The 21,099-nt window shown below is 45.6% G+C and overlaps 2 protein-coding genes and 1 pseudogene across 12 annotated transcripts in view; 1 reads left to right on the top strand and 2 right to left on the bottom strand.

The window, feature by feature from the left end:
* The window catches only part of PHKB (phosphorylase kinase regulatory subunit beta), a 102,995-nt gene extending 97,585 nt beyond the window's left edge, over positions 1-5,410 (bottom strand). For 2 of the 10 annotated variants that reach the window (XM_081118064.1, XM_081118065.1), the window contains exons 1-2: positions 3,176-3,262; positions 2,951-2,988 (exon numbers count right to left, since the gene is read on the bottom strand). In XM_081118064.1, coding sequence (XP_080974190.1) covers positions 2,951-2,954 — 4 coding nt within the window. In that variant the 5' untranslated portion in view covers positions 2,955-2,988; positions 3,176-3,262. Of the gene's footprint in view, positions 1-2,950; positions 3,018-3,175; positions 3,289-3,488; positions 3,544-5,271 lie in introns of those variants that run through there. The other 8 variants (XM_081118059.1, XM_081118054.1, XM_081118061.1 and 5 more) reach the window with 7 other exon arrangements.
* A 218-nt stretch (positions 5,411-5,628) lies between these two features.
* Positions 5,629-21,099, top strand: part of ITFG1 (integrin alpha FG-GAP repeat containing 1) — an 83,319-nt gene continuing 67,848 nt past the window's right edge. The window contains exons 1-5 of the mRNA XM_081118066.1: positions 5,629-5,852; positions 8,707-8,779; positions 10,123-10,268; positions 11,647-11,704; positions 12,883-12,957. Of these exons, the coding sequence (XP_080974192.1) occupies positions 5,645-5,852; positions 8,707-8,779; positions 10,123-10,268; positions 11,647-11,704; positions 12,883-12,957 (560 nt within the window). The 5' untranslated portion in view covers positions 5,629-5,644. The remainder of the gene's footprint in view (positions 5,853-8,706; positions 8,780-10,122; positions 10,269-11,646; positions 11,705-12,882; positions 12,958-21,099) is intronic.
* Positions 13,611-14,197, bottom strand: LOC308547585 (large ribosomal subunit protein eL21 pseudogene; annotated as a pseudogene). The gene has a single exon. The product of its transcript is annotated as a large ribosomal subunit protein eL21 pseudogene (transcript).

Here is a 21,099-nt window from a genome sequence, read left to right on the forward strand (position 1 = left end):
GTGGGGAGGTGAACTGGGCAAAGGGGGGATAGATAGTGATGGAAGAGGACTTGACTTTGGGGGAAAAAGAAAAGAAAAAACAGAGAAAAAAAAAAAGAAAATTAATTAGAGAAGCTAAAAAGAAATCAGTAAAGGAAAATCACATGCTGATAAACTCACTTAGATGTTGACAAATAGCCAAGACAGAGATAAGCTGAATATTCATTTTAAGAAGTCAGTTTTTTAATTTTGAAGGAAATAAGTTTTTTAGAATTTGTTTTTAATTGAAGTGCAGTTGGCTTACACTATACTATTAGTCTCAGGTGTACCCCATAGTGGTTTGACACTTACAGACCTCACAACGAGATCACCACAATAAGTCCAGTACCACCCGTCACTGAGCAGAGTTACTGTAAAATTACTATCTTCCCTGTTCTGTACACATCCTGTAACTTATTTATTACTGAAGGTCTGTGCCTCTTATTCCCTAGAAAGAGTAATTTTTAAATAATCTTATCGCCCGGCTGGGCGTGGCCCAGCGGTTGAGCGTCGACCTAGGATCCAGGCGATCGGGGTTCAATTCCCCGTCAGGGCACATGCCCGGGTAGTGGGCTGCAGCCAATCAATGACTCTTTCATCATTGATGTTTCTATCTCTCCCTCCCTCTCCTTTCCTCTCTCTGAAATCAATAAAGATATATTTTTAAAAATAATCTTATCATCTAAGAATAAAAGTAAAAATGCCAAGACATTTCCTACCTCGTCACAAAATGCTGCAATTACTACAAAAGGGTTGCACTGCGATGCTGACGCCCTGCCCCAACTGAGCAGCTCCGCTGGGCTCACACACTGTGTGGCTGTGGTGGTCACATGAGAAACCGCAGCGATCTGGGTTTGGGATGCTACACTCTTTCCCTAGTAGTTAACTTACTGTGGTTGTGGAATATGCCTCTAAATTCACTGTCTTGTGCATTTTACTCCAAGGTTCTTTAAAGAAAAACCTGAGGGGAGGGGAGGGGAGGGGAGGGGAGGGGAGGGGAGGGGAGGGGAGGGGAGGGGAGGGGAGGGGAGGGGAGGGGAGGGGAGGGGAGGGGAGGGGAGGGGAGGGGAGGGGAGGGGAGGGGAGGGGAGGGGAGGGGAGGGGAGGGGAGGGGAGGAAGGCAAACCGGGACATTCAGTAATATTCAACCACAGCACATGCCAACACATTAGCAGTCTGAGCACAGCTCAAGCATCACACAGAAATTCAGGACACACTACATTCGAGAAAGAGCAGAAACAGACAAAATCGCAGACACAATTTCTGGAGGGATAAAGAGGGTTAAAATACATAGAACAGTCTAGGTTCATTTGAAACTGATTTTCCAAAAGCAAGACACTGGCTTTCACTCTGGGTCACACTGAATAGCTTCTAGCCATAGCCCAGGGAGAGCTCAGCCGTGGACTCACGCTTTAAAATGACTGTTACATGTCTCCGTAAAACGCTCTCCTACAATGATAACATCCAAGGAACTACAACCCGGGAAAACAATCATTTCCAACATAAATGCGGTATTTCTAAATTAGTAAACAAACTACAAATGCAAACCCCTCTGAGTGTTTAAGAGATAACAGTTTTCAGTATTTCTTGAGAGTCATCACTAAGTTCTGGTTAGAGGAAACTCTAAAAGTGTAAATAGTGTCAGGTATAAGGAATCAGTCTTTAAAATGGCTTATAACAGTGAAGTTCGGTATTTTTCTATCTTGTTTCTTGGTGCATTCTATTTCAATTTAATAATACGGTGCTGGAAAAGCTTCCTGTATATGCCCTCAAACACTATGTAATGTTAACGCACAGCTCCGAGGTGTTGACATTTTCAGGACTGCTGATGCATGAAAGCTTATCGTATGGTTAGCATTCTGTTTCCCCATAACTGCCAAGGGGCTGCTAGTGTGAAAACTCGCTGAGTCTCTGTTTGGACTGCCAAAGTGGGAACCACAGCCTGGTGCTTAAAAGAAAGAAAATACAGTCCAAAGATGCATGTCCTCTTGTTTTCTTAGTTCAAAGATTAAATCAGAAATTGAAAACTGGCAATGTTACATATACTATTTTTTCATTTAGCTGATGACAACTGAAGACAAGAATCATTTTTGTTCCTTAAAGGAGAAGCTTTCTTATCTCCCATTTATGATTCTTCCCTGAGCTATTTCTTATTTCTTGTCTTCAAGATTTTTCTCCTCCATCTTGACAAAATAGGACTTGATATATAAGTAGAAATAGAGGGTTATGGTGAAACCATAAAGAAAGTTTTCACTGCCACTTTTTGGTGGCTCATCTTACATTTACCTGTTAATGGGTTCTGAGCCTTGAACTCTGACTGATTCTGCTTTAAGTACCTTAGGGACAAAGCAGCCTCTTGCCAACAGGCTTCTTTCTCCCAGAAAGGCCCAAGGTGGCTCACAACCTATAGGAAAAAAGCCCTAAAGACTAGTCTTTATTCCAGTTCCATGGCCACTTAACTAAGCCCTTTTCTTCTTTAAAGTGAGGCTGGCCACACCCAAAGGCCTAGGTTCCAAACGGGAATCCATACATAGTCTTTCCTGGAATGCCGGAACATCCTCCAACCTGTTTCAACATCCTGGGCACTCAGCGGGGGAGCAGCTCCACAGCTTTTATCCAACTGGCAAGGACTCTTACCAACAAGACAGTCCGAAAGCCACTGTGCCCACATCTAGCCCTTCCACCAAGAAGCCCTGGGACGGAAGGCAAAGTGCATGGCTCTGAAACATAAGTTTCAGGACCTGCAGAAAGCTGCTTCATCTCTTCACCAACGGAGCTTCCCTTTCCTGTCTATAAAAAGTATCAAAATACCTACTTCACAGGGACTTCATGAATAGTAAATAATTGGGATGCTGACCAAAAATTCCTAATTTATAAAAGTTATTTCCATTATTCAAGAATACAAAAATCACTGAGGAAGCTTTTTATGTACCCATTTGACAACTGAGGATCAACTGTAACTTCTCATGCCTGCACAACGACATGGGAGGCCACATTCAAAATACAGTGCAAACTGGAGCCTAACAGTAGCAGAACAATGGTGTTCACGTGTGGGCCCTCCAAAGAGGCACAAAATCAAAATGCATTCATATAGCAACATCAAACTTTAAAAACAAAGATATTTAAAATTACCCCCTTTGGGGGTCTCCACACTTACCAGACCTTAAGAAAACTCGTGGAGAAGAGACGACTGCATCAGGTGAGCTGGCCATTTCAAATTGTTGGCTCTAATCATAAACCGCACAGGCTAAACTACAGCAATTTTCACAACTGTTTAGTGGAGGTTAGAAGCAATCACGATTAGATTAATTGAAAGCAGTGTGAGCAGTTATTAACATGATGCAGTGTGCAACAAAGACAATAATCAAGGCTCATTATCATTGTATTTTCTTTTTATGACTTGAAAATTTGCTTTGCTTTGATAAGTTACGGTTGCTTATATAGATTAGGCAGGAATACATAATATCCACTTAGCAAACATCACCTAAGAGTAGCGTCCTCCATTGAGCAGTGAAGTAATCATGAGACTATGTAACAATGCTCAGAACTTTGCAGTGACGTCTCTATCAGAGTCAGGTTAGTCCAAGTTTCAAACAAAGCTCAGTTTATGTATTCTTCTAAAAGTAACAAGACTGGGGTTGATTGTTTTTAATGACACAGGACATCAATGATTCACTCAAGAAATTTTAGAGTCTGTACTTCAGAGTTATCAGGAACTCTGAAACCTCAACTAATTTGGAATAATGACTTCAAATGGTATTTCTTTTACTACTATGATGCAATCATATAGGAACATCCAACATTTATACTACGCGCTAAACTACTTTGTAAAGTTTGGATTTTTTCCTCAGTTAAGAAAGAGAAGGTAGGTTTTCAGAGCTTACTGTTATGACATGCGTTTCAGAGTAAATAAAGACTAGAGAAGAAAATAAGCCCTATATACTCATTAAGGGAAAAGAGAAATGTTTTTAAAACATGTTGAGAGCAGAGCTTGGCTCCCTGTAAAAGCCCCAGTTACTCTCTGAGGCCAGATGATATCAATCCAATAACACTCTTTCTAGCCTAGATACATATGTTGTTAGTGGTCAACTCAATGCTTCAATATGACAGAAAGATTTTAAGAAAAAGTGTGAAACAAAAATACAGGTGACTATTCCAAGTTACTGTACTGACTCACATGTAGTTTTGAGAAGTACTTTCCTACTTTCTTGGGAGTTTTGGTATCACCTAATAAGTACAGACTTTTTTTAAGGTTTAAAAACAGAATGAAATTAGCAAAGACTGGGTAAACTTCTTCTGCGTGATTTATGAAAATAGATAATTTCTTCAAATAAAAAAAAGAGGCAGAATGCACAAGAGACAACTAAGAACTTCATAAATGGGAAGAGCCCAAAGCATGATGGCAACATATTAGCTGAGAGAGAAAAAGTGTCTTTCTTGACTCAGTGCAAAGGCAGAGCTCGGTTTCCAGGGCCGCCCCGGTGCCTCCCTGAGCGACACTGGAGACACCGGCACTGGCGTCTGCAGCTGACGCTCGGCGGCTCAGCCTCCCAAAGGGAAGGCTGTCGGTGGGGGCCTGTCGTCCCGCCGAGGGGCGCGCTCAGCCCTGGGCCGGGGCTCGCGGCGTCTCAATCCCGGCTCTCGGAGGAGTTATCGGCCACAGGAGCCAACTTCAGGGTCGTGACTTTGCAATTTGAAGAAGTCAGGTCAGGACACTTGAGCTGCCGGGCTGCCCGGCGCCCTGTGACCTCGGCGGCCTCGCGCTCGCGCCGCCCCGGGGCCCGGGGCGCCCCGGGGGCAGCTGCCGCGCGTCCCCCGGAGCCCTGCCTGCGCTCCCCGACCCCTTCGCGGCCCGAGCCGCGGCCCCCTCCACTTCTGCCGCAACGTAGCTGGCTGGGGCGCATCATTTGGGACATGAGCTAAGGCGACGAGCAGGTCACAGCCCCGGCTCGGAGGCCGCCACCTGCCGCGGGGAGGGCCCTCCTAAGGACTCTCGCTGGCGGGAACGCGGTCGCCGTCAGGTCGCGAGGAGGAAGCCTCCGGGCCAAGTCGGCGCCAGCGCCTGCTTTCTGGGGGGACACACCCGGGGTAACGCTGCGGCCGCCGTCTCGTTTCCAGGGGTGGGGGACACCGGGCGCAGGGCCGGGCCGCCGACTGCTTTCTCAGGGGGGACCCGCGGGCACAGGCTCACCCCAGGGCCCCACTGCCCCCCGCCCAGGGCGCTCGCGGGAGGGTGGCGCCCGGCCTGCAAACCTGAGCGCTTGGCCCGGGCCCTCTGCTCCAAGACCGTCCGGCTCACTTCGGCCATGAGCCCCGCCGCCCCCGCCATCGCGCCGGGGCCGCCGCCTCAGCCACCGCCCCCGGCGCCGCCTGTCAACGCCGCCGGCCGGCCCCGCCCCCCGCGCGACACTGTCGCGAGGACGCCGGCCGGAAGTGAGACCGAGGCGCTCCCACCTCCGCTCCGCGGCCTCCGGGGCGTCAGGCGGGCGGCCCGCGGGGCGGGGGCGTGGCGAGGCGAGGGCGGCCGGGCGGCTCGGGGCGGCGGGCTCCGCGCGCGGCTGCGGGCCGGCGGCGCGGTGCTTTCCGGCTGCCGTCGAGCGCGGCGCGGGCGGGGCCGAGGGCGGCGATGGCGGCGGCGGGCCGGCTGCCGGGCCGCTGGGCGCTGCTGGCGCCGCTGCTGGGGGCGCTCGCGTTGCTGGGGGTCGCGCCGGCCCCGGCGCGGGCGCTGCACAACGTCACGGCCGAACTCTTCGGGGCCGAGGCCTGGGGCACCCTGGCGGCCTTCGGAGACCTCAACTCCGACAAGCAGACGGACCTCTTCGTGCTGCGGGAAAGTCAGTGCTCGCCCCCCCCCCGCCCTCCCGGGCCCCCCGCACCCCGGGCCCGGAGCGCCGGTCGCCCTGTAGTGCGCGGCCCTGCCTCCCAGCCCTGACCCTCCCCTTCATCTCCAGCGTCCTTGACAGATGGCCGGCCCCTCCTCGTCGCCCCCAGGTCCTGGCCCGGCCGCCCCGGAGGGTGCGCTACCCCCAGAGCCCTGGAAACACCCCAGTTTACCCCAAGGGGCCCGCGGCCCTCAACCCCCCAACCCCCGCGTGGATCCACCTGCCTTCCAGAGCCCTTCCGATTCCCAGAGTCTTTGTCCCCCCAAGACCCCTCCATTCCTTTCTGCTTCTCCCGCTCCTTCCCCTCGAGCGAACTGGGAAAGGCGCATCGTGACCTTTCCTCCGTCCACGTCCACGTCCACGTCTCCCCTCCCCTGCCTCTGTCAGGGCCCGGCTTTCTGGGCAGCCACTGTGCCCCCCAGCGCCCTGCCCTCCACGGCTCCCGCGCGTTCTGAGGGGCCTCGGATAGCCCCTCGGGGAGAAGTCTGAGGGGCCTCCGATAGCCCCTCGGGAGGGGTCCGGGGGCCTCCGATAGGCCCTCGGGGAGAAGTCTGAGGGGCCTCCGATAGCCCCTCGGGAGGGGTCCGGGGGCCTCCGATAGGCCCTCGGGGAGAAGTCTGAGGGGCCTCCGATAGCCCCTGGGGAGGGGTCCGGGGGCCTCCGTTAGCCCCTGGGGAGGGGTCCGGGGGCCTCCGATAGCCCCTCGGGAGGGGTCTGAGGGGCCTCCGATAGCCCCTGGGGAGGGGTCCGGGGGCCTCCGATAGCCCCTCGGGAGGGGTCCGGGGGCCTCCGATAGCCCCTCGGGAGGGGTCCGGGGGCCTCCGATAGCCCCTCGGGAGGGGTCCGGGGGCCTCCGATAGCCCCTCGGGAGGGGTCCGGGGGCCTCCGATAGCCCCTCGGGAGGGGTCTGAGGGGCCTCCGATAGCCCCTCGGGAGGGGTCCGGGGGCCTCCGATAGCCCCTCGGGAGGGGTCCGGGGGCCTCCGATAGCCCCTCGGGAGGGGTCCGGGGGCCTCCGATAGCCCCTCGGGAGGGGTCTGAGGGGCCTCCGATAGCCCCTCGGGAGGGGTCCGGGGGCCTCCGATAGCCCCTCGGGAGGGGTCCGGGGGCCTCCGATAGCCCCTCGGGAGGGGTCTGAGGGGCCTCCGATAGCCCCTGGGGAGGGGTCCGGGGGCCTCCGTTAGCCCCTGGGGAGGGGTCCGGGGGCCTCCGATAGCCCCTCGGGAGGGGTCTGAGGGGCCTCCGATAGCCCCTGGGGAGGGGTCCGGGGGCCTCCGATAGCCCCTGGGGAGGGGTCCGGGGGCCTCCGATAGCCCCTGGGGAGGGGTCCGGGGGCCTCCGATAGCCCCTCGGGAGGGGTCCGGGGGCCTCCGATAGCCCCTGGGGAGGGGTCCGGGGGCCTCCGATAGCCCCTGGGGAGGGGTCCGGGGGCCTCCGATAGCCCCTCGGGAGGGGTCCGGGGGCCTCCGATAGCCCCTGGGGAGGGGTCCGGGGGCCTCCGATAGCCCCTCGGGAGGGGTCTGAGGGGCCTCCGATAGCCCCTGGGGAGGGGTCCGGGGGCCTCCGATAGCCCTCGGGAGGGGTCCGGGGGGCCTCCGATAGCCCCTGGGGAGGGGTCCGGGGGCCTCCGATAGCCCTGGGGAGGGGTCCGGGGGCCTCCGATAGCCCCTGGGGAGGGGTCCGGGGGCCTCCGATAGCCCCTGGGGAGGGGTCCGGGGGCCTCCGATAGCCCCTGGGGAGGGGTCCGGGGGCCTCCGATAGCCCCTGGGGAGGGGTCCGGGGGCCTCCGATAGCCCCTGGGGAGGGGTCCGGGGGCCTCCGATAGCCCCTGGGGAGGGGTCCGGGGGCCCCTGAGCTGCCGCCTCGCGCGCACCTGACCCGCCCTCGCTCTGGTCGCTCGTCCTCCACGGCAGTGCTGTCCTTGCCGCCTTGAGGTTCTTGGGAGATCCTCGCTTTAGCCCCTCTACGCAGACATGTCTGTAAATCTCGAAGCTGACAGTGGGCGCTGCAGGGCCTTGGCATCACTGAGCACCCGCGGAACCGGCGGGAAGGGGGTGACTGCTCCCACGAGCTGGCTGGGCGTCCGGCCCAGGTTTCTTGGGTCCCTTGCAAGGACCCGCAGGGCCTCCTGTGGACCCTGGATATTTCTCTTATCTTCACACGGCTCCATATGTTGCAGAAAGATTGCAGACTCCCAAACCTGTGGCCACTCCATCCACACTGGATACGGAGACTTCTGACCACGTTCAAGGTGGCTTGTGTTTGATTAAACGATCCTAAGGAGTCTGTTCCGGTGGGTGCTCATCGAGTTCCAACGCCGCATCAACCAGGAGCCGCCAGAGGAGGGTCTTGGAGGGCTCCGCTTGTTTTGCCTAAATACCTAACGTGTTATTAGATACCTACAGCAGGAGTTCCCGTGTCCTCGGTGTGATGCATCTGATGAGCTCAACAGCCGTACTAAGGGGCTTTGTTGTTAGGTTTGAGGAAGACAAGGCTTGACATAGAGCGTAAGGCATGTTCTTTAAGCCATCCAGTCGGACTCCTGGCAGAAGCCATTCATTGGCTCGAATTTGTCTTGACCAACTACATTTTCCATGTTCATCCTTCCTTTGAACATTGAATTGGTGATTTACTGCTAGGAATCTCCATTCCATCAGACACGTAGGACTAACCTTGAAAGGGCAGATGAACTGCAGTCAAATAAAAGTTTTCTTGTTGAGAACAGTGCCCAGAAAATTTTTGCAAACACTTGATTGGATGTCTTACCAGAGAACATTATTCTAATATCATACATCCGCTTCTTTTAGGAAATGATTTAATCATCTTTTTGGCAGACCAGAATGCACCCTACTTTAAACCCAAAGTAAAGGTTTCCTTAAAGTAAGTACAAATGTATTTGTTTCTGTAAAAATCATTAGTGTAATAAGGGTTATGCAGTAACTAGTTAGATTGTCTGAATTCAATGTACCCAACTGTGGCGTTACACAGAACCACTAATTATGAGGCATGAGTAGGAAGTAATTTCTTTGGAAAAATATCATGTACCAAAGTTCACAAATAATTTACTTTAAAAATAAATAAAATTTAGTGGATCCAGGTCTGTTCCTGCAATCACTCATCATTGCCTTGCAGTCTAATATGCTGTCCCTCATCCTGAGTGTACTCTTGGGAGCAGCTCTTTCACAGGCTTAGCAGGTCAGCTGCGTTTTGTGAGATGGCAGATGGGGGAGGGGAGTCCTTTGTACTGGGAAAAAGATCAGTGACCGCTGTTCTCATTTTTTCTTTGTTTATTGACTGGTTGGTGGTGAGTTTTTAAGCTTGATTTTGAAGGAATTCAAATCAAGGTGAATTTTAAATGTTCAAATAATAGCTCTTATTTTTCTTTTGTACGACTAGCGTTGTGTAAAACACAGTGACTGCCATCAGCCATGAGCCAGCATACTTTGGAAACTACTAGAAGCAAGGATTGATTGCTGTCTGGTTCAGGGAGGAAGTGATGAATCAGTGCAGGCAATGCCAAAGGGCAGCTTCTACAAAGCTGTGGGGCTTGAGCTTGCCCTTAAGTAAAACTTAGGCGAGGGCTTTCAAGATGGGACACAGCTTTACCAAGAGATGGCTGTAAAAACAGCAGGTTGTGGGTTTGATCCCCAGTCAGGGTGCATACGGGACACAACCAATAGATGTATCTCTCTCACATCAATGTTTCTCTCTCTCTCTCCCCCTCCCTCCCTTCCATTCTCAAAAAAAACACAAAACAATGAAAAAAAAAATCCTTGGTGAGGATTAACAATAAAATAAATCCAAAATTAAGTTTTTTATAAATGATGTATCTTAACTAATAAAATGACAAGGATACTCTGCTGTTTTAACAATTGGTTATGAGCCTCCATTTGTTATAAACACCTTCTACATATCTTGGTATCCTTGACGAAAAAAGCTAAGTGAAAGCACTATGTTAGCCAGTTCTTGAACCTAAAGCAAGTTTTTCTTGATGTATTTCACATTGGTCTTGTTTCTTAGCAACCCCGCATTCATCCTGAATTCTTCTGTAGACGAAAGGTCCTGCATACATAAAGGATGATAAGACATTGAGAAGAGAATGAAATTAATCAGTTCTGTGAAATTTCAACTTTTGCATTGAAAGTTTTTGTATGGTACAAATATAGAAGTGTCCCTTTCTATCATTAACTCGACTAGATATTGTAGATGCTTTTTTCTCGTAGGAATCACAGTGCACTGATCACAAGTGTAGTGCCAGGGGATTACGATGGAGACTCACAGATGGATGTCCTGCTGACATATCTTCCCAAAAATCATGTCAACGGTGAATTAGGAGCTGTCATCTTCTGGGGACAAAATCAAACATTAGGTGAATTTGTCTTTGGAGTTTTTACTATGTATTATTGGATATGAAAGGAAAAATATGCCTGGTATTTTTATGTAACAAAAATTTTGTTCTGAAGTCAGTTTTTTTAAAATGCAGTTTTTGCCTGGCCAGTGTGGCTCAGCAGTTGAGTGTCAACCCATGAACCAGGAGATCACGGTTTGACTCCTGGTCAGGGCACGTGCCTGGGTTTCCAGCTCAGTAGGGGGCGTGCAGGAGACAGCCGATCAGTGACTCTCATCATTGATGTTTCTCTCTCTCCCTCAACCTTCCTCTCTCTGAAATCAATGTTTTTAAAAGCATATATATATATATATATATATATATATATATTTTTTTTTTTTTTTTTTTTTTAATGTAGTTCTTGAGTGTCAGTAATTGTGAAAAACTTTTTTTTAGAAGTCCATTTTCTGATTTTTCATTTTCAACTCAGACTTAGTCTGAGGTCAGTTCTAGAAAACAAAATTCAGTCTGGCTAGCTTAAGGAAGAGAGAAATTTATTAAAGGGTTTTGGTGGCTGAAGAACATACTCTAGATTGAAATTTCTGGAACAATCCCCAAAGCCTTCTAGGAAGCTACTGCCTCTTCACCATCAGAAGAGGTGCACAACACCTACCAGAATGCCATTGTGCCCATTGTGATTCTCCCCAGCAAACTGGGTGCCCTGCACCTGCCTCTTGAGACTCGTAGTTGACTGATCAGACTCTGAGAAGACATGGCAGGACCACAGCTTCACCACACTCCTGCCTTCCTAAACTCACAGTGTATCTGATGGCAAGGCTTATGTTTAATTGAGAGTCTCAGGTGCAAGGATAGCTGAGAAATGCTGTTCAGGAAAGCACAGCAAGGTGGAGAAGAGTTGAGAGTCGTGTACCACATCCACTCACAACCTTCAAGTCAGACCTGAAAGCCAATTAATTCTACCTAAACAGACAACTTTGATCATGGAGGGGATACAGTTGTGTTTTCTATAACATTTGGGAATCTTAACACTTCAGATTCATTCAGTCAGTAAGGATCTAAAGAAAGTTTGCATGTGTTGTCTCCTCTGCCAGGAAACCTTAGTTGCCAACTGTTCTAGGACTAAATTGTATGTAAAGAAGACTCACCTCAGAGGTTTTAGAGTGAAGCCTCGAATGGAAGTTATTCTAATGCTTGTAGTTACTGCAGAGGGAACTCCCCGATGTTTTGCCTTTACAAACTTGATGTCCATTTGAGTTAGATTGTTAGTGTCTCATTAATGGTAATAGTTGGAATTAATTAGAGATGAATCCTGAAAAGAATGAAAAAATATTTTTCCCTAAGGGTAGATATCAAAAGTAATACAAAATGCCTATAATTTATGTATTTGCTTTCTTTACAGATCCTAATAATATGACTATGCTCAATAGGACTTTTCAAGATGAACCTCTAATTATGGAGTAAGTATATGCTTACTTCCCTTTGAGTTAAACTTACAAACAAAATAAAAATTTTCACATAAAAAACTACTTTGCTAAGTAGTATTGACACTAAATCCATTCTCCCTTTAAAGCTGGTAGGGCCCAGGCTCTTGGTTATATGATACTTATTTGCCATGATGGAGGAAAGAAAAGTGGAATTTAGTATTTTGGAAAGTAAAAGAGATTTGTGTTCATTTCTGTTTCAGTAGCTTTGAATGTGTCTGTCACAGATCTGTGTTGATTCCAGCCATGTCATTCATCAGAGAATTAAGAAAACTGTCTTTGGGTAAAACTGTTAGTGCTTAATGGATGGATACCAAGGGTACACGGTTTCCTCCAGTGATTTACATGACTTCTATATGAAGGAGAAACTTGTCCTTTTTTATAGCTCTTCCTAGTGTTATCACTTATTTCCTCAACATAGACTCATACCAGGATAAAGGTAGTACAAACTTCAGGATTTTCTGTAATGAGGTAAAGATCATGGGGGACTAAAGCAGTGTATGACCACAGTCTTATCCTACAGAGTTATTAAAACCACGGTGACAATACCAGTAGGTCAGTGGCCGTTAGAAGTCTACAAATTCATGGATTGATCTTCTTAAAGGCAGTTAAAGCTAGGTTTCTTTCATTGTGCACATGTTTTATGGTTATTCAAATATGCAGTGGCCACTTTGAACTTTTATACCAGCCAGAGATTGCTTTTGTGGGTTATTTCTCCTAAGTCCATCTAACTAAACAAGTTGGATCATGATTCTGAAGTAAGTGATGTCTCCTTATCTCAGGGATGGGCTAGATTATGCAGAGGTTACAGACAACCCCAGTTTTAGAATGAAGGTTTATTTCCTGCTCACACTGCACGTCCCTGTGGGTCAGTGAAGGGCTCTGCTCTGCCCTCACTCAGGGAGTCAGGCTGCCAGAGGCCTGGTCGTCTGTGCAGCTGGACTATCTGAAACACGCGCTCTTCTAGTTGCCACGGCAAGAGGGCTGGAGGGTCCAGTTACAAAAATTAGACACTTTGCCTGGAGGTGACACATCACTTCTGCCGTTTCATTAACTGCGACAGATGCTGTGAGCATTGTAATGTCTACCACACCTCCTGAGGGTCATTTTCCTTCTAAAGTTAGTAAAATAGCTGTTTCATGTTTTCTTTTTAGCTTCAATGGTGATTTAATTCCTGATGTGTTTGGTGTCACACATGAACCCAGCCAGCCACAGATACTATTAGGAGGGTGAGTAAATGATATGATTATAACCATGTAATTAATTGTATGCCTATGTGAACTGATTGCTTTAGCCATTGGGAAAACCCCAGCTCATTGGAAATCCTTCTTCTTAAAGATTTTTAAAAGGGCACTTCGTCTCTATGAGCTTCCCTAGTTGGGACTGGATCTGCAAGTGCAGTCCATGGAGAGCCAGCTTAACCTCTCTGTCCTCCCAGAAGTCAGACACAGGCTCCCCAGGCCTCTGTCGAGATACTGGTCCATTGGATGGTTTTGAATAGGGCCCTGATTCTCCACCTTAGTCATGTTTGCTCCCAGCCCCAGTGATAAGCTTTGTGCCTTTTTCTTTTATTTGTTCAGTGAGCAATCAATAATTGCCTCTAAGTGTAAACTTCCTTCTCTAACTCTGGAAGCTTTTCCGTGTGCACTTTATCCGTGACCACTAGGTGTGCGCAGACTCTTACTCCCCAAGCATGCTGTTCTCAGCAGAAACCCCTGGAAAAACCACCTGGAACCTCGCAGTTCTACGATCTTCATTACTGTTCCTCTAGGCTTAAAACAGAGTTGTCCTAACACAAGGATTCATGACAACAAGATACTTTTCATTAGATACCTTCAATTTGGTTATTTTTTTTTTTTTTTTTTTTTTTTATTTTAGGACACAAAGTTTTCTTTAATTATTTTTTGGGGGGAAGGGATACCACACTTCTACCCAATTAAGAGAAACATTTTTATCAGTACAGAGGTCTTTTTTTTTTTTTTTTTAACACTTATCGTGCCATGAATTCATAGAGAATGGGTTACAGCAGCTCAGGCTCCTTTCCATTGGTTCTCACAAAGTGTGCTTCCCTGGGTGGAGCAGGCTGACACTTCAGTTGAACCCAGGTACCTTTCTCTTTGGCTTCCTTCTTTTTCTGATCATTTTCCTTCACACATTTCAGGAAGCTATCTCGGCTCTTAGAGTGCTTAATATGCTCTATACGTACATTAATTCTCTTGGCAAGAATCTTGCCCTTGTTTGCTCACAACAATGCCCACTGCATGCTGGGTGACATTGTAGACTTCCAGTTTTGCCATGGGAACATTTGTGGGGCATTCCTTTTTGAACAGTGCCCATTCCCTTGATGTCTGCAATATCACCTTTCTTGTAGATGCACATGTGTGTGGCCAAAGGAACAACTCCATGTTTTCTAAAAGGTCTAGAGAAGATATAGTGGTTGCCTCTCCTCTTTCCCTTTGTGTTGGTCATTTTGGCTAATTACCGGCAGATGGCTGTTCTGGCCGAAAGGCTGATTAATTTCTTTTGTATCTGATAAAGCAAAATTTTAGTTCAAGAGTACAGAACACATGTATTTAGTCTTTTGACTTTCCAGCAAGTAGACACGTATCTTTACCAATCCATCTTCCCCAGGTACTTGGAAATCTAATAAGTTTCCTTCTGTGCTTTAGAAAAGTAGTGTATTGTTATGATTAGTTTTTGAAGTGTGATTCACAGGCACACAGATGAGTCAGTTGTCAAAATTTAAGGTATGATGATGAAAAGCTGTCACATTTCCTATCACTTTTTTGAAGGTTTGCTATAAAGCATATGGGTGCTTTGATGCTATTCATAGTGACCTTTGAAAGATTTGTTGTGAATCCTGAATGAGAAGCCTGTTTTTCCCCCAAACTTTGAAAGACACCTGGGATAGAACCCTGTTTTAGACACCATTTGGAGGGAAGTCCTGCTTTGCCTTTGTGGCTGGAAGCCAATGGGGGATGGGGGTGGGAGACGCACAGGCCACTCCTGCCACTGCAAGGCCTTGGGTTGGGACTGCTCAGGAGCCCTCTCTAATATCTTTGTGGACTTTCTACTTAGCCTACAAGAAACCTACTCATAATACCATGTGATAATGTCATAGCTTATTTACTTGTTGTGAATGCTATATTAGATTTTTTTTCTCTGATGATTCTTGAAAAATTGTAGCTTTTAAAACTCATTCTGCCTAAGTACCTGTTCACTTTTGTTTTTATACATTGTACTGTGGTGTACTTCAGCATGCTGGAGCAGTACTCTGTTATTTTATTATATTTCTTATTTAAATTTCAGTTCAGATTAAACAGTAGTAGCTGACCATATTGTAAATAACAAGTTTGTTTCCAAGATTTGTCCTGATCCCAGTTTAAAGAGTGAAAAAACATACATTGATCAAAACAGAGTGAAGAACTCGGTAACACTCAGGAGGCTTGCAGGACTGGAGACTCTGCCTGCTGCTTCGGGCATGGCAAAATTGAAGGCAAAAGAGCCTGTGGGATGGGAAATAGCATGTCCATCTTTGGAGACAACACAGTTGGCTGTGTTTGTTACCAAAAGTAAAGACTGGCAAGGGCATATGCAAGCACAGATCCTTTAACAAATCACGTCCAGATCCTCAGGTTTCAGAGGTGCTCCTACCTACGCGAAAATTGATATGCTGAGAATGTGCCTGTTCTCACTAAAACCATCTTGTTCATGTGAGAATGCCATATTCCTTACCCATCCTACATCTTACTGATGATGCAGTTCCCAAGGAGTAAAAACCCACAGGGTACTGAGCACAGATATGTCAAACTAATAGAATTTCCAGTTTTTCTCTTTGTTAACACTTCTCTTAAGGTGAAGCTTGTCTGCAAAAGAGGTATTTAGTCCACACTGAGAGATTCTGACTTCACATATGCTGGAGTGGGTTGTGGGAGTGATGACAGTTTTTGTTCAATAACTTTGCCTCTTCCATCCCCTGACTATTGTAAAAAATCTGTTATTGTTGAGAGGCCCTGGGAGAACAAAGAGCATCCATAAGAAACACAAAATTCCACAAAGCAGACCTTGGAGCTGTCCTAGTACTCTCTCCCCAGGACACGCCATTGTCAGGGAGGAAGGTTCTGTTCATGCGAGTGTCATTTTAGATGATGATAATTGTTCTGAATGGGACTGGAATATTCTCTGGAACTACCAGACCCGTGGATAAAACTTTTGCTTAATTTCTTTGACAATTTCATATGCATTTTTCTATAATGTAGCTAAAACCTATTTTGTCAAATCATATCAAAAAAATTCCATTTAAAGCCAAGCACCTTATTATGTCTTATGAAGTATTTACTCTTCTCCTATTACTAGGAAATAAGTTTACATGCCAGCTCCTGAGCCAAAGAATGTCCTGCAGTATATCTCTTTCCCACATACTAAAGTCATAAGAAAATTTTGTCATATCTAAGGAAGTAAGAAAGAAATGGTATTATTTCTAATTTTTATACTCTATTTTATCTAATTATGTCAAAAGCCAGACACCAGGGTTCATTGTTCATGCGCGTTTACTGAAGGACCATGTCTTCTGCCACACTCCTTTACCGTGAACCGTCTTAACCGCGTTACATCGCGTTGCCAGACAGCCACCATGGGAAAATGTGGCCCAGAAACAGCGTGTCTGGAGCTCTACCACCTTGTTTTCATAACCTATTTTATAGAAATAGATAAAACCCTTCTATCAATTTCATTATTTTAATATTGACTGCTTTTTTATAGTGTAGTAATCTGTCCTACACTATATATCCTGTCCTTTTCTCAACCTTTTTTTAGAATATTCCTTGAGACACATATTAACACATTTATTTGAATTGAAGAAATGAGGTCAGACTCTTTCACACAGAAATAACTCTCATTTGGGTGATTTGACAGTGACGCCTGACTTTGCAGCCAACATTTTCTCTAAACTGAACCAGCACCTACGTCAGCAGCTCTACGTTTCTCTTTTTGCCTTTATTATGGAAAATTTTAAATATACACAGAGGTGGAGAGAATATAACGATGGATTTGTGTATAATGCACCAGTCACCTAGCTGTTGTTACCAACTCCTGAGCAGTCTTATTTCACTCACAACTTTTTCCTCATTTCTCACTTCTAGCCCACTCCCCAGACATTTTCATTCTTTGAATATTTCATTATATATCTCTAAAAAATAAGGATTTTAAATATATATAATCACAACATGTCATACCTAAAAAATTAAGAATAATTTCTTAATATCATGTTCCCAGGGAGATTTTAATAGAATGCAGGAACAAGATGTCTTAGCACTTATATCTGTAAAGGTGAAGGGTGGGGACAGACTCTATGCTGCATCCTGTCTCATTCTAGCAATACCACATGGACAAATAAACTAATACATTTATAAACGCATTTCCAATAAAATTTTACCTTTGGTTTAATAACTGATCAAACTATATAATGTGTGTTCTTAGCATTTGTGCACTAGTAGTTAAAATAACCTCAAAGAGATTTTTTTTAAACACTTGGATAAATAAACAAAACCACTTAAATACCTATTTTAATTTCCATACTAATGTGTAGACCTACATTTCTTTAGAGACGTATGATAGAGAGACACTAAAAAGACCAGATAGATATGGAAACATTTTACATCATGATGAAGTTCTATAAGAAAGTGGGATAGAGGGACAGCTTCAAGGCTAAAGGGAAAGGCATGCACTTGAAGAGGTGTGTGTGTATGGGTGGCGGTGTCCGGTAACAGCTCAGCATGGTAATGATACTCCCCTGGACGCATCTTTAAGAGTAATTGTTTTATTTTAAAATCTCAACAATTCTAATCGATTTGGAGATTACCTATTTTGTAGCTATTTTAAGCTGATGAAAGTATTTAGGTTACATTCTTAGAAATGAATTTAAAAGTGTTTAGGGGCATATAGATTTTCAAAATTCTTTCAGAGCCTGTCTGAGCAGAAATGTGTGAAGACCACTGAACTAAAGAACAAGGCATTGGGAAACCATATGGAATTTCCTCAAAAAATTAAAAATGGAAGTACTATTTGACCCAGTGATCCCACTTCTAGGAATATATCCTAAGAAGCCCAAGACACCAATCAGAAAGAATATATGCACCCCTATGTTCATAGCAGCACAGTTTACAATAGCTAAGATCTGGAAACAGCCCAAGTGCCCATCAGTAGATGAGTGGATAAAAAAGCTGTGGGACATTACACCATGGAATACTACGCAGCTGTAAAGAAGAAGGATCTTGTACCCTTTGGAACAGCATGGAGGGACCTGGAGAATATTGTGCTAAGCGAAATAGGCCAGTCAGAGAAAGACAAGTACCACATGATCTCACTTATATGTGGAATCTAATGAATGAAATAAACTGACCAACAAAATAGGACCAGAAGTGTAACTACGTGGAAGAGACAGACAGACAGATCTCAGAGGGGAGTGGGGTTGGGGGACTGGATGAAATTAACCAAAGAACATACGTGCATACATGGCCCACGGACATAGTCAGTAATGTGGTGAAGGCCTGGGGGGGGCAGCTAAGGCAGGAGAAAATGGAGGACATCTGTAATAGTGTTAACAATAAAAATAAAGTTTCTGTTAAGTTAAAAAAAAGAGAAAAAGAACAAGGCAGGTTGGAGAAGCCTGCTAGACCCATCATTACACTAGGCCCATGGTTAAGCTAGGCTCATCGCTACGCTAGGCCCATGGCTACGCTAGCCCATCACTAGGCTAGGCCCAGCGTTACGCTAGGCCCAGCGTTACACTAGGCCTGTCTCCTAGCCACAGCTTCACTATGACAATCAACATAGGCTGGTCATTGAAAAGTGGGTGGCTTAGCAGTCATTTCAAAGAGCAGGTGCCACGGGCAACCAAGAGCTACAGTTGACATTAATCACATTTAAATTGATTCTTTGATAAAGGCTGTTCTTTGAGATTAAGAGCGATGATGCCCACAAATTAGTATACCTTGACATAATTATGTTTCCCGTGGGGGGAAAAGCTAATAATTGGAATTTTCTAAGAGGTCAAGAAATGTCAGTGAATGCACTCAACATGGCCCAGAACGGCCCACTCTTTCATCTCTGCTGTTTCTTCCATTGTAATCAGAATAGTTTGTACTTGTGACCTTGGCCTTCAAATGGAGTTGAGCACGTATGAGAAGATTATAGTTTATATGAGCATAGTTGCTTGCAAAATATGGTGTCTGCTTCTCATTATTGAAAAACTGATGTGTACAAAGAGCAACATTAAAGGTAGAAGGAAAAATGAATTTTATTTTGAACTCTAAAATTTTAAACAATTTAATTCCAATAGACAACTGTAAATATATATTCAATTTTCAACCATCTTAAAATGCACACCTTTGGTACACATCAGAATGGTAAAGAAGCCCTGTGCATAAAGTATAAGAATCAGCTAACTGCCTTTAAGAGGTGTTCGTGTAAGATAGTAGAGTACAGGCAACAAGTATAAATATTTAAGTAATGTGATGAACTTCAGTATTGATTTGAAATGCTCAAGAAAGCAAAATTACAATTAACATTTTGTTAGGAGTTGGAAACTCAAGTGTCTGCAGGCCCCAGAAGGAAGTCACAGAGAGGGAAGCCATCGGGGTGATTGGGACTTAGCTGCCTGCAGGACTCGCCAGTAGGTTGCCAGACCTTCTGATGTTTCCAGAGAAGCTGAAAATCCAGATTTTTATGTGAAATCTGACTTTTTACTTGAGTTTTACCAATGAATTCAAAACTTTTAAAACAACAACACGTCAAATAAAACACATGCTTCTGCTGAATTTGGCCCATCATCTCTTTATGGCTTTGGCTTTATCACTGTTCTAGATTCTTCTTTTGAAATGCACATTTTTGTCAAATAGTTTTTAGGACAAATATCACCAGTTATTTGAGGTTTTTCCAAAATTTGAGTTATAACTTATTTTAAAGCAAACATGTAAAAAATTCTATAGGGAATGTGATCAATAACTGCACTAGTAGTAATCAAACATAGCCCCCTGATTAACCTCATTAAGCTGAACTTTGTGAAAGCCTGTGTTTAACTCACTGTTGGCCCTATAATTACAAACTTATTAACACCAGAAAGCTCTTTTGAAATGACTTTGGGTTAACTTGTCATAGAATCTCTCACCTGAGTCTGATTATTTTGTTAGCAATTAAAAATACATGAGTGCTTAGAATTTAAAGAACCGATGAATGCATGGCCTATCTTAAAAAGAAGTGAACCAGCCATTATTAAATTGAACTTAATTGAAATTATTTTAAGCATTTCTAATATCCTGTAGTCAGAAAGAACATAGCATGAATGCTTGGCATTGAATTTACCTTACAACAAATGCTAAATACAGTTCTCAATTCACTTTAATATTCATCATAACCTTATAAACAGTAAAATTAGGTTGTACAGATACTGCTTGGTTTTGTTTTTCCTACTGTGTTTAGGTTACGGATGAGGCCCACTATGTGCTAGAGTGTAGGAGGAGGTTACTTGGAAGAAGCTCTGTGTAGCACACAGACCCTTTGTGTAGAGGAAACTTGTCCTGACAAATGCTCGTTCTTTCCCAGATTCCACCTGCCAAGCACAAATTAGTGAATTGTTTCTCTCCACTTTGGAAACACATCAAAACTAAATTCACAAATCTTGTTTGCTACACAGTCAGTTGGATACTGTGTGGACAATTAAGTTGGACTTAATTAGCCTTAAGCTGCTCTTTGGAGATGACATGTCTCTACTTCCATAAGGGACTGGAACATAGTACCATGAAAAAAACAGAAAATTCTAACCAGAAGTAGACTAGGGGGTGCTACTTAGGACTCTGACTCAGTGCAGCCAGTGTCTCGTGGCCAGGTCCTGGTTAAGCGTTACAGATACAAATGTCTGTGAGTCAAGGTGTCTAGAGGAGCTTACTCTCAGAGACAGTTCCTCAGGTGACTTCGGCACAAACTGAAGTGCCATTGTTAGCAGAGAGAAGTGTTGCAGGAAAACAGTGAGAGAAGAGCAAAGGCCTTTTGGAGAAAGCTAATTGAGTGGGGCCTTGATAAGTGGGCATGCCTGCAGCTGAGGAGTTGGGGGTGATTTTATTTCAGCTTGCTCACCCTTTAGTTCTTTGGGGTATACACCTAAGTGGAAGTGCAGGGTCATGTGGCAACTCTTGGTTTAACTCCTGAGGAACTGCCGAGCTGTTTTCCCAGGTGCTGCACCATTTTTTATTCCCACCAGTGAGTAAGCGAGTTTGCACCCTCTCCAACACTTGTTATCTCCTAGCTTATGATTATTACCACCCTAGTGGTTTGAAGTAGTCTCATTGTGGTTTTGATGTACATTTCCTCAGTGA

Source organism: Miniopterus schreibersii, assembly GCF_964146895.1.
Source record: "Miniopterus schreibersii genome assembly, chromosome: 18".
NCBI lineage: Eukaryota > Metazoa > Chordata > Mammalia > Chiroptera > Miniopteridae > Miniopterus > Miniopterus schreibersii.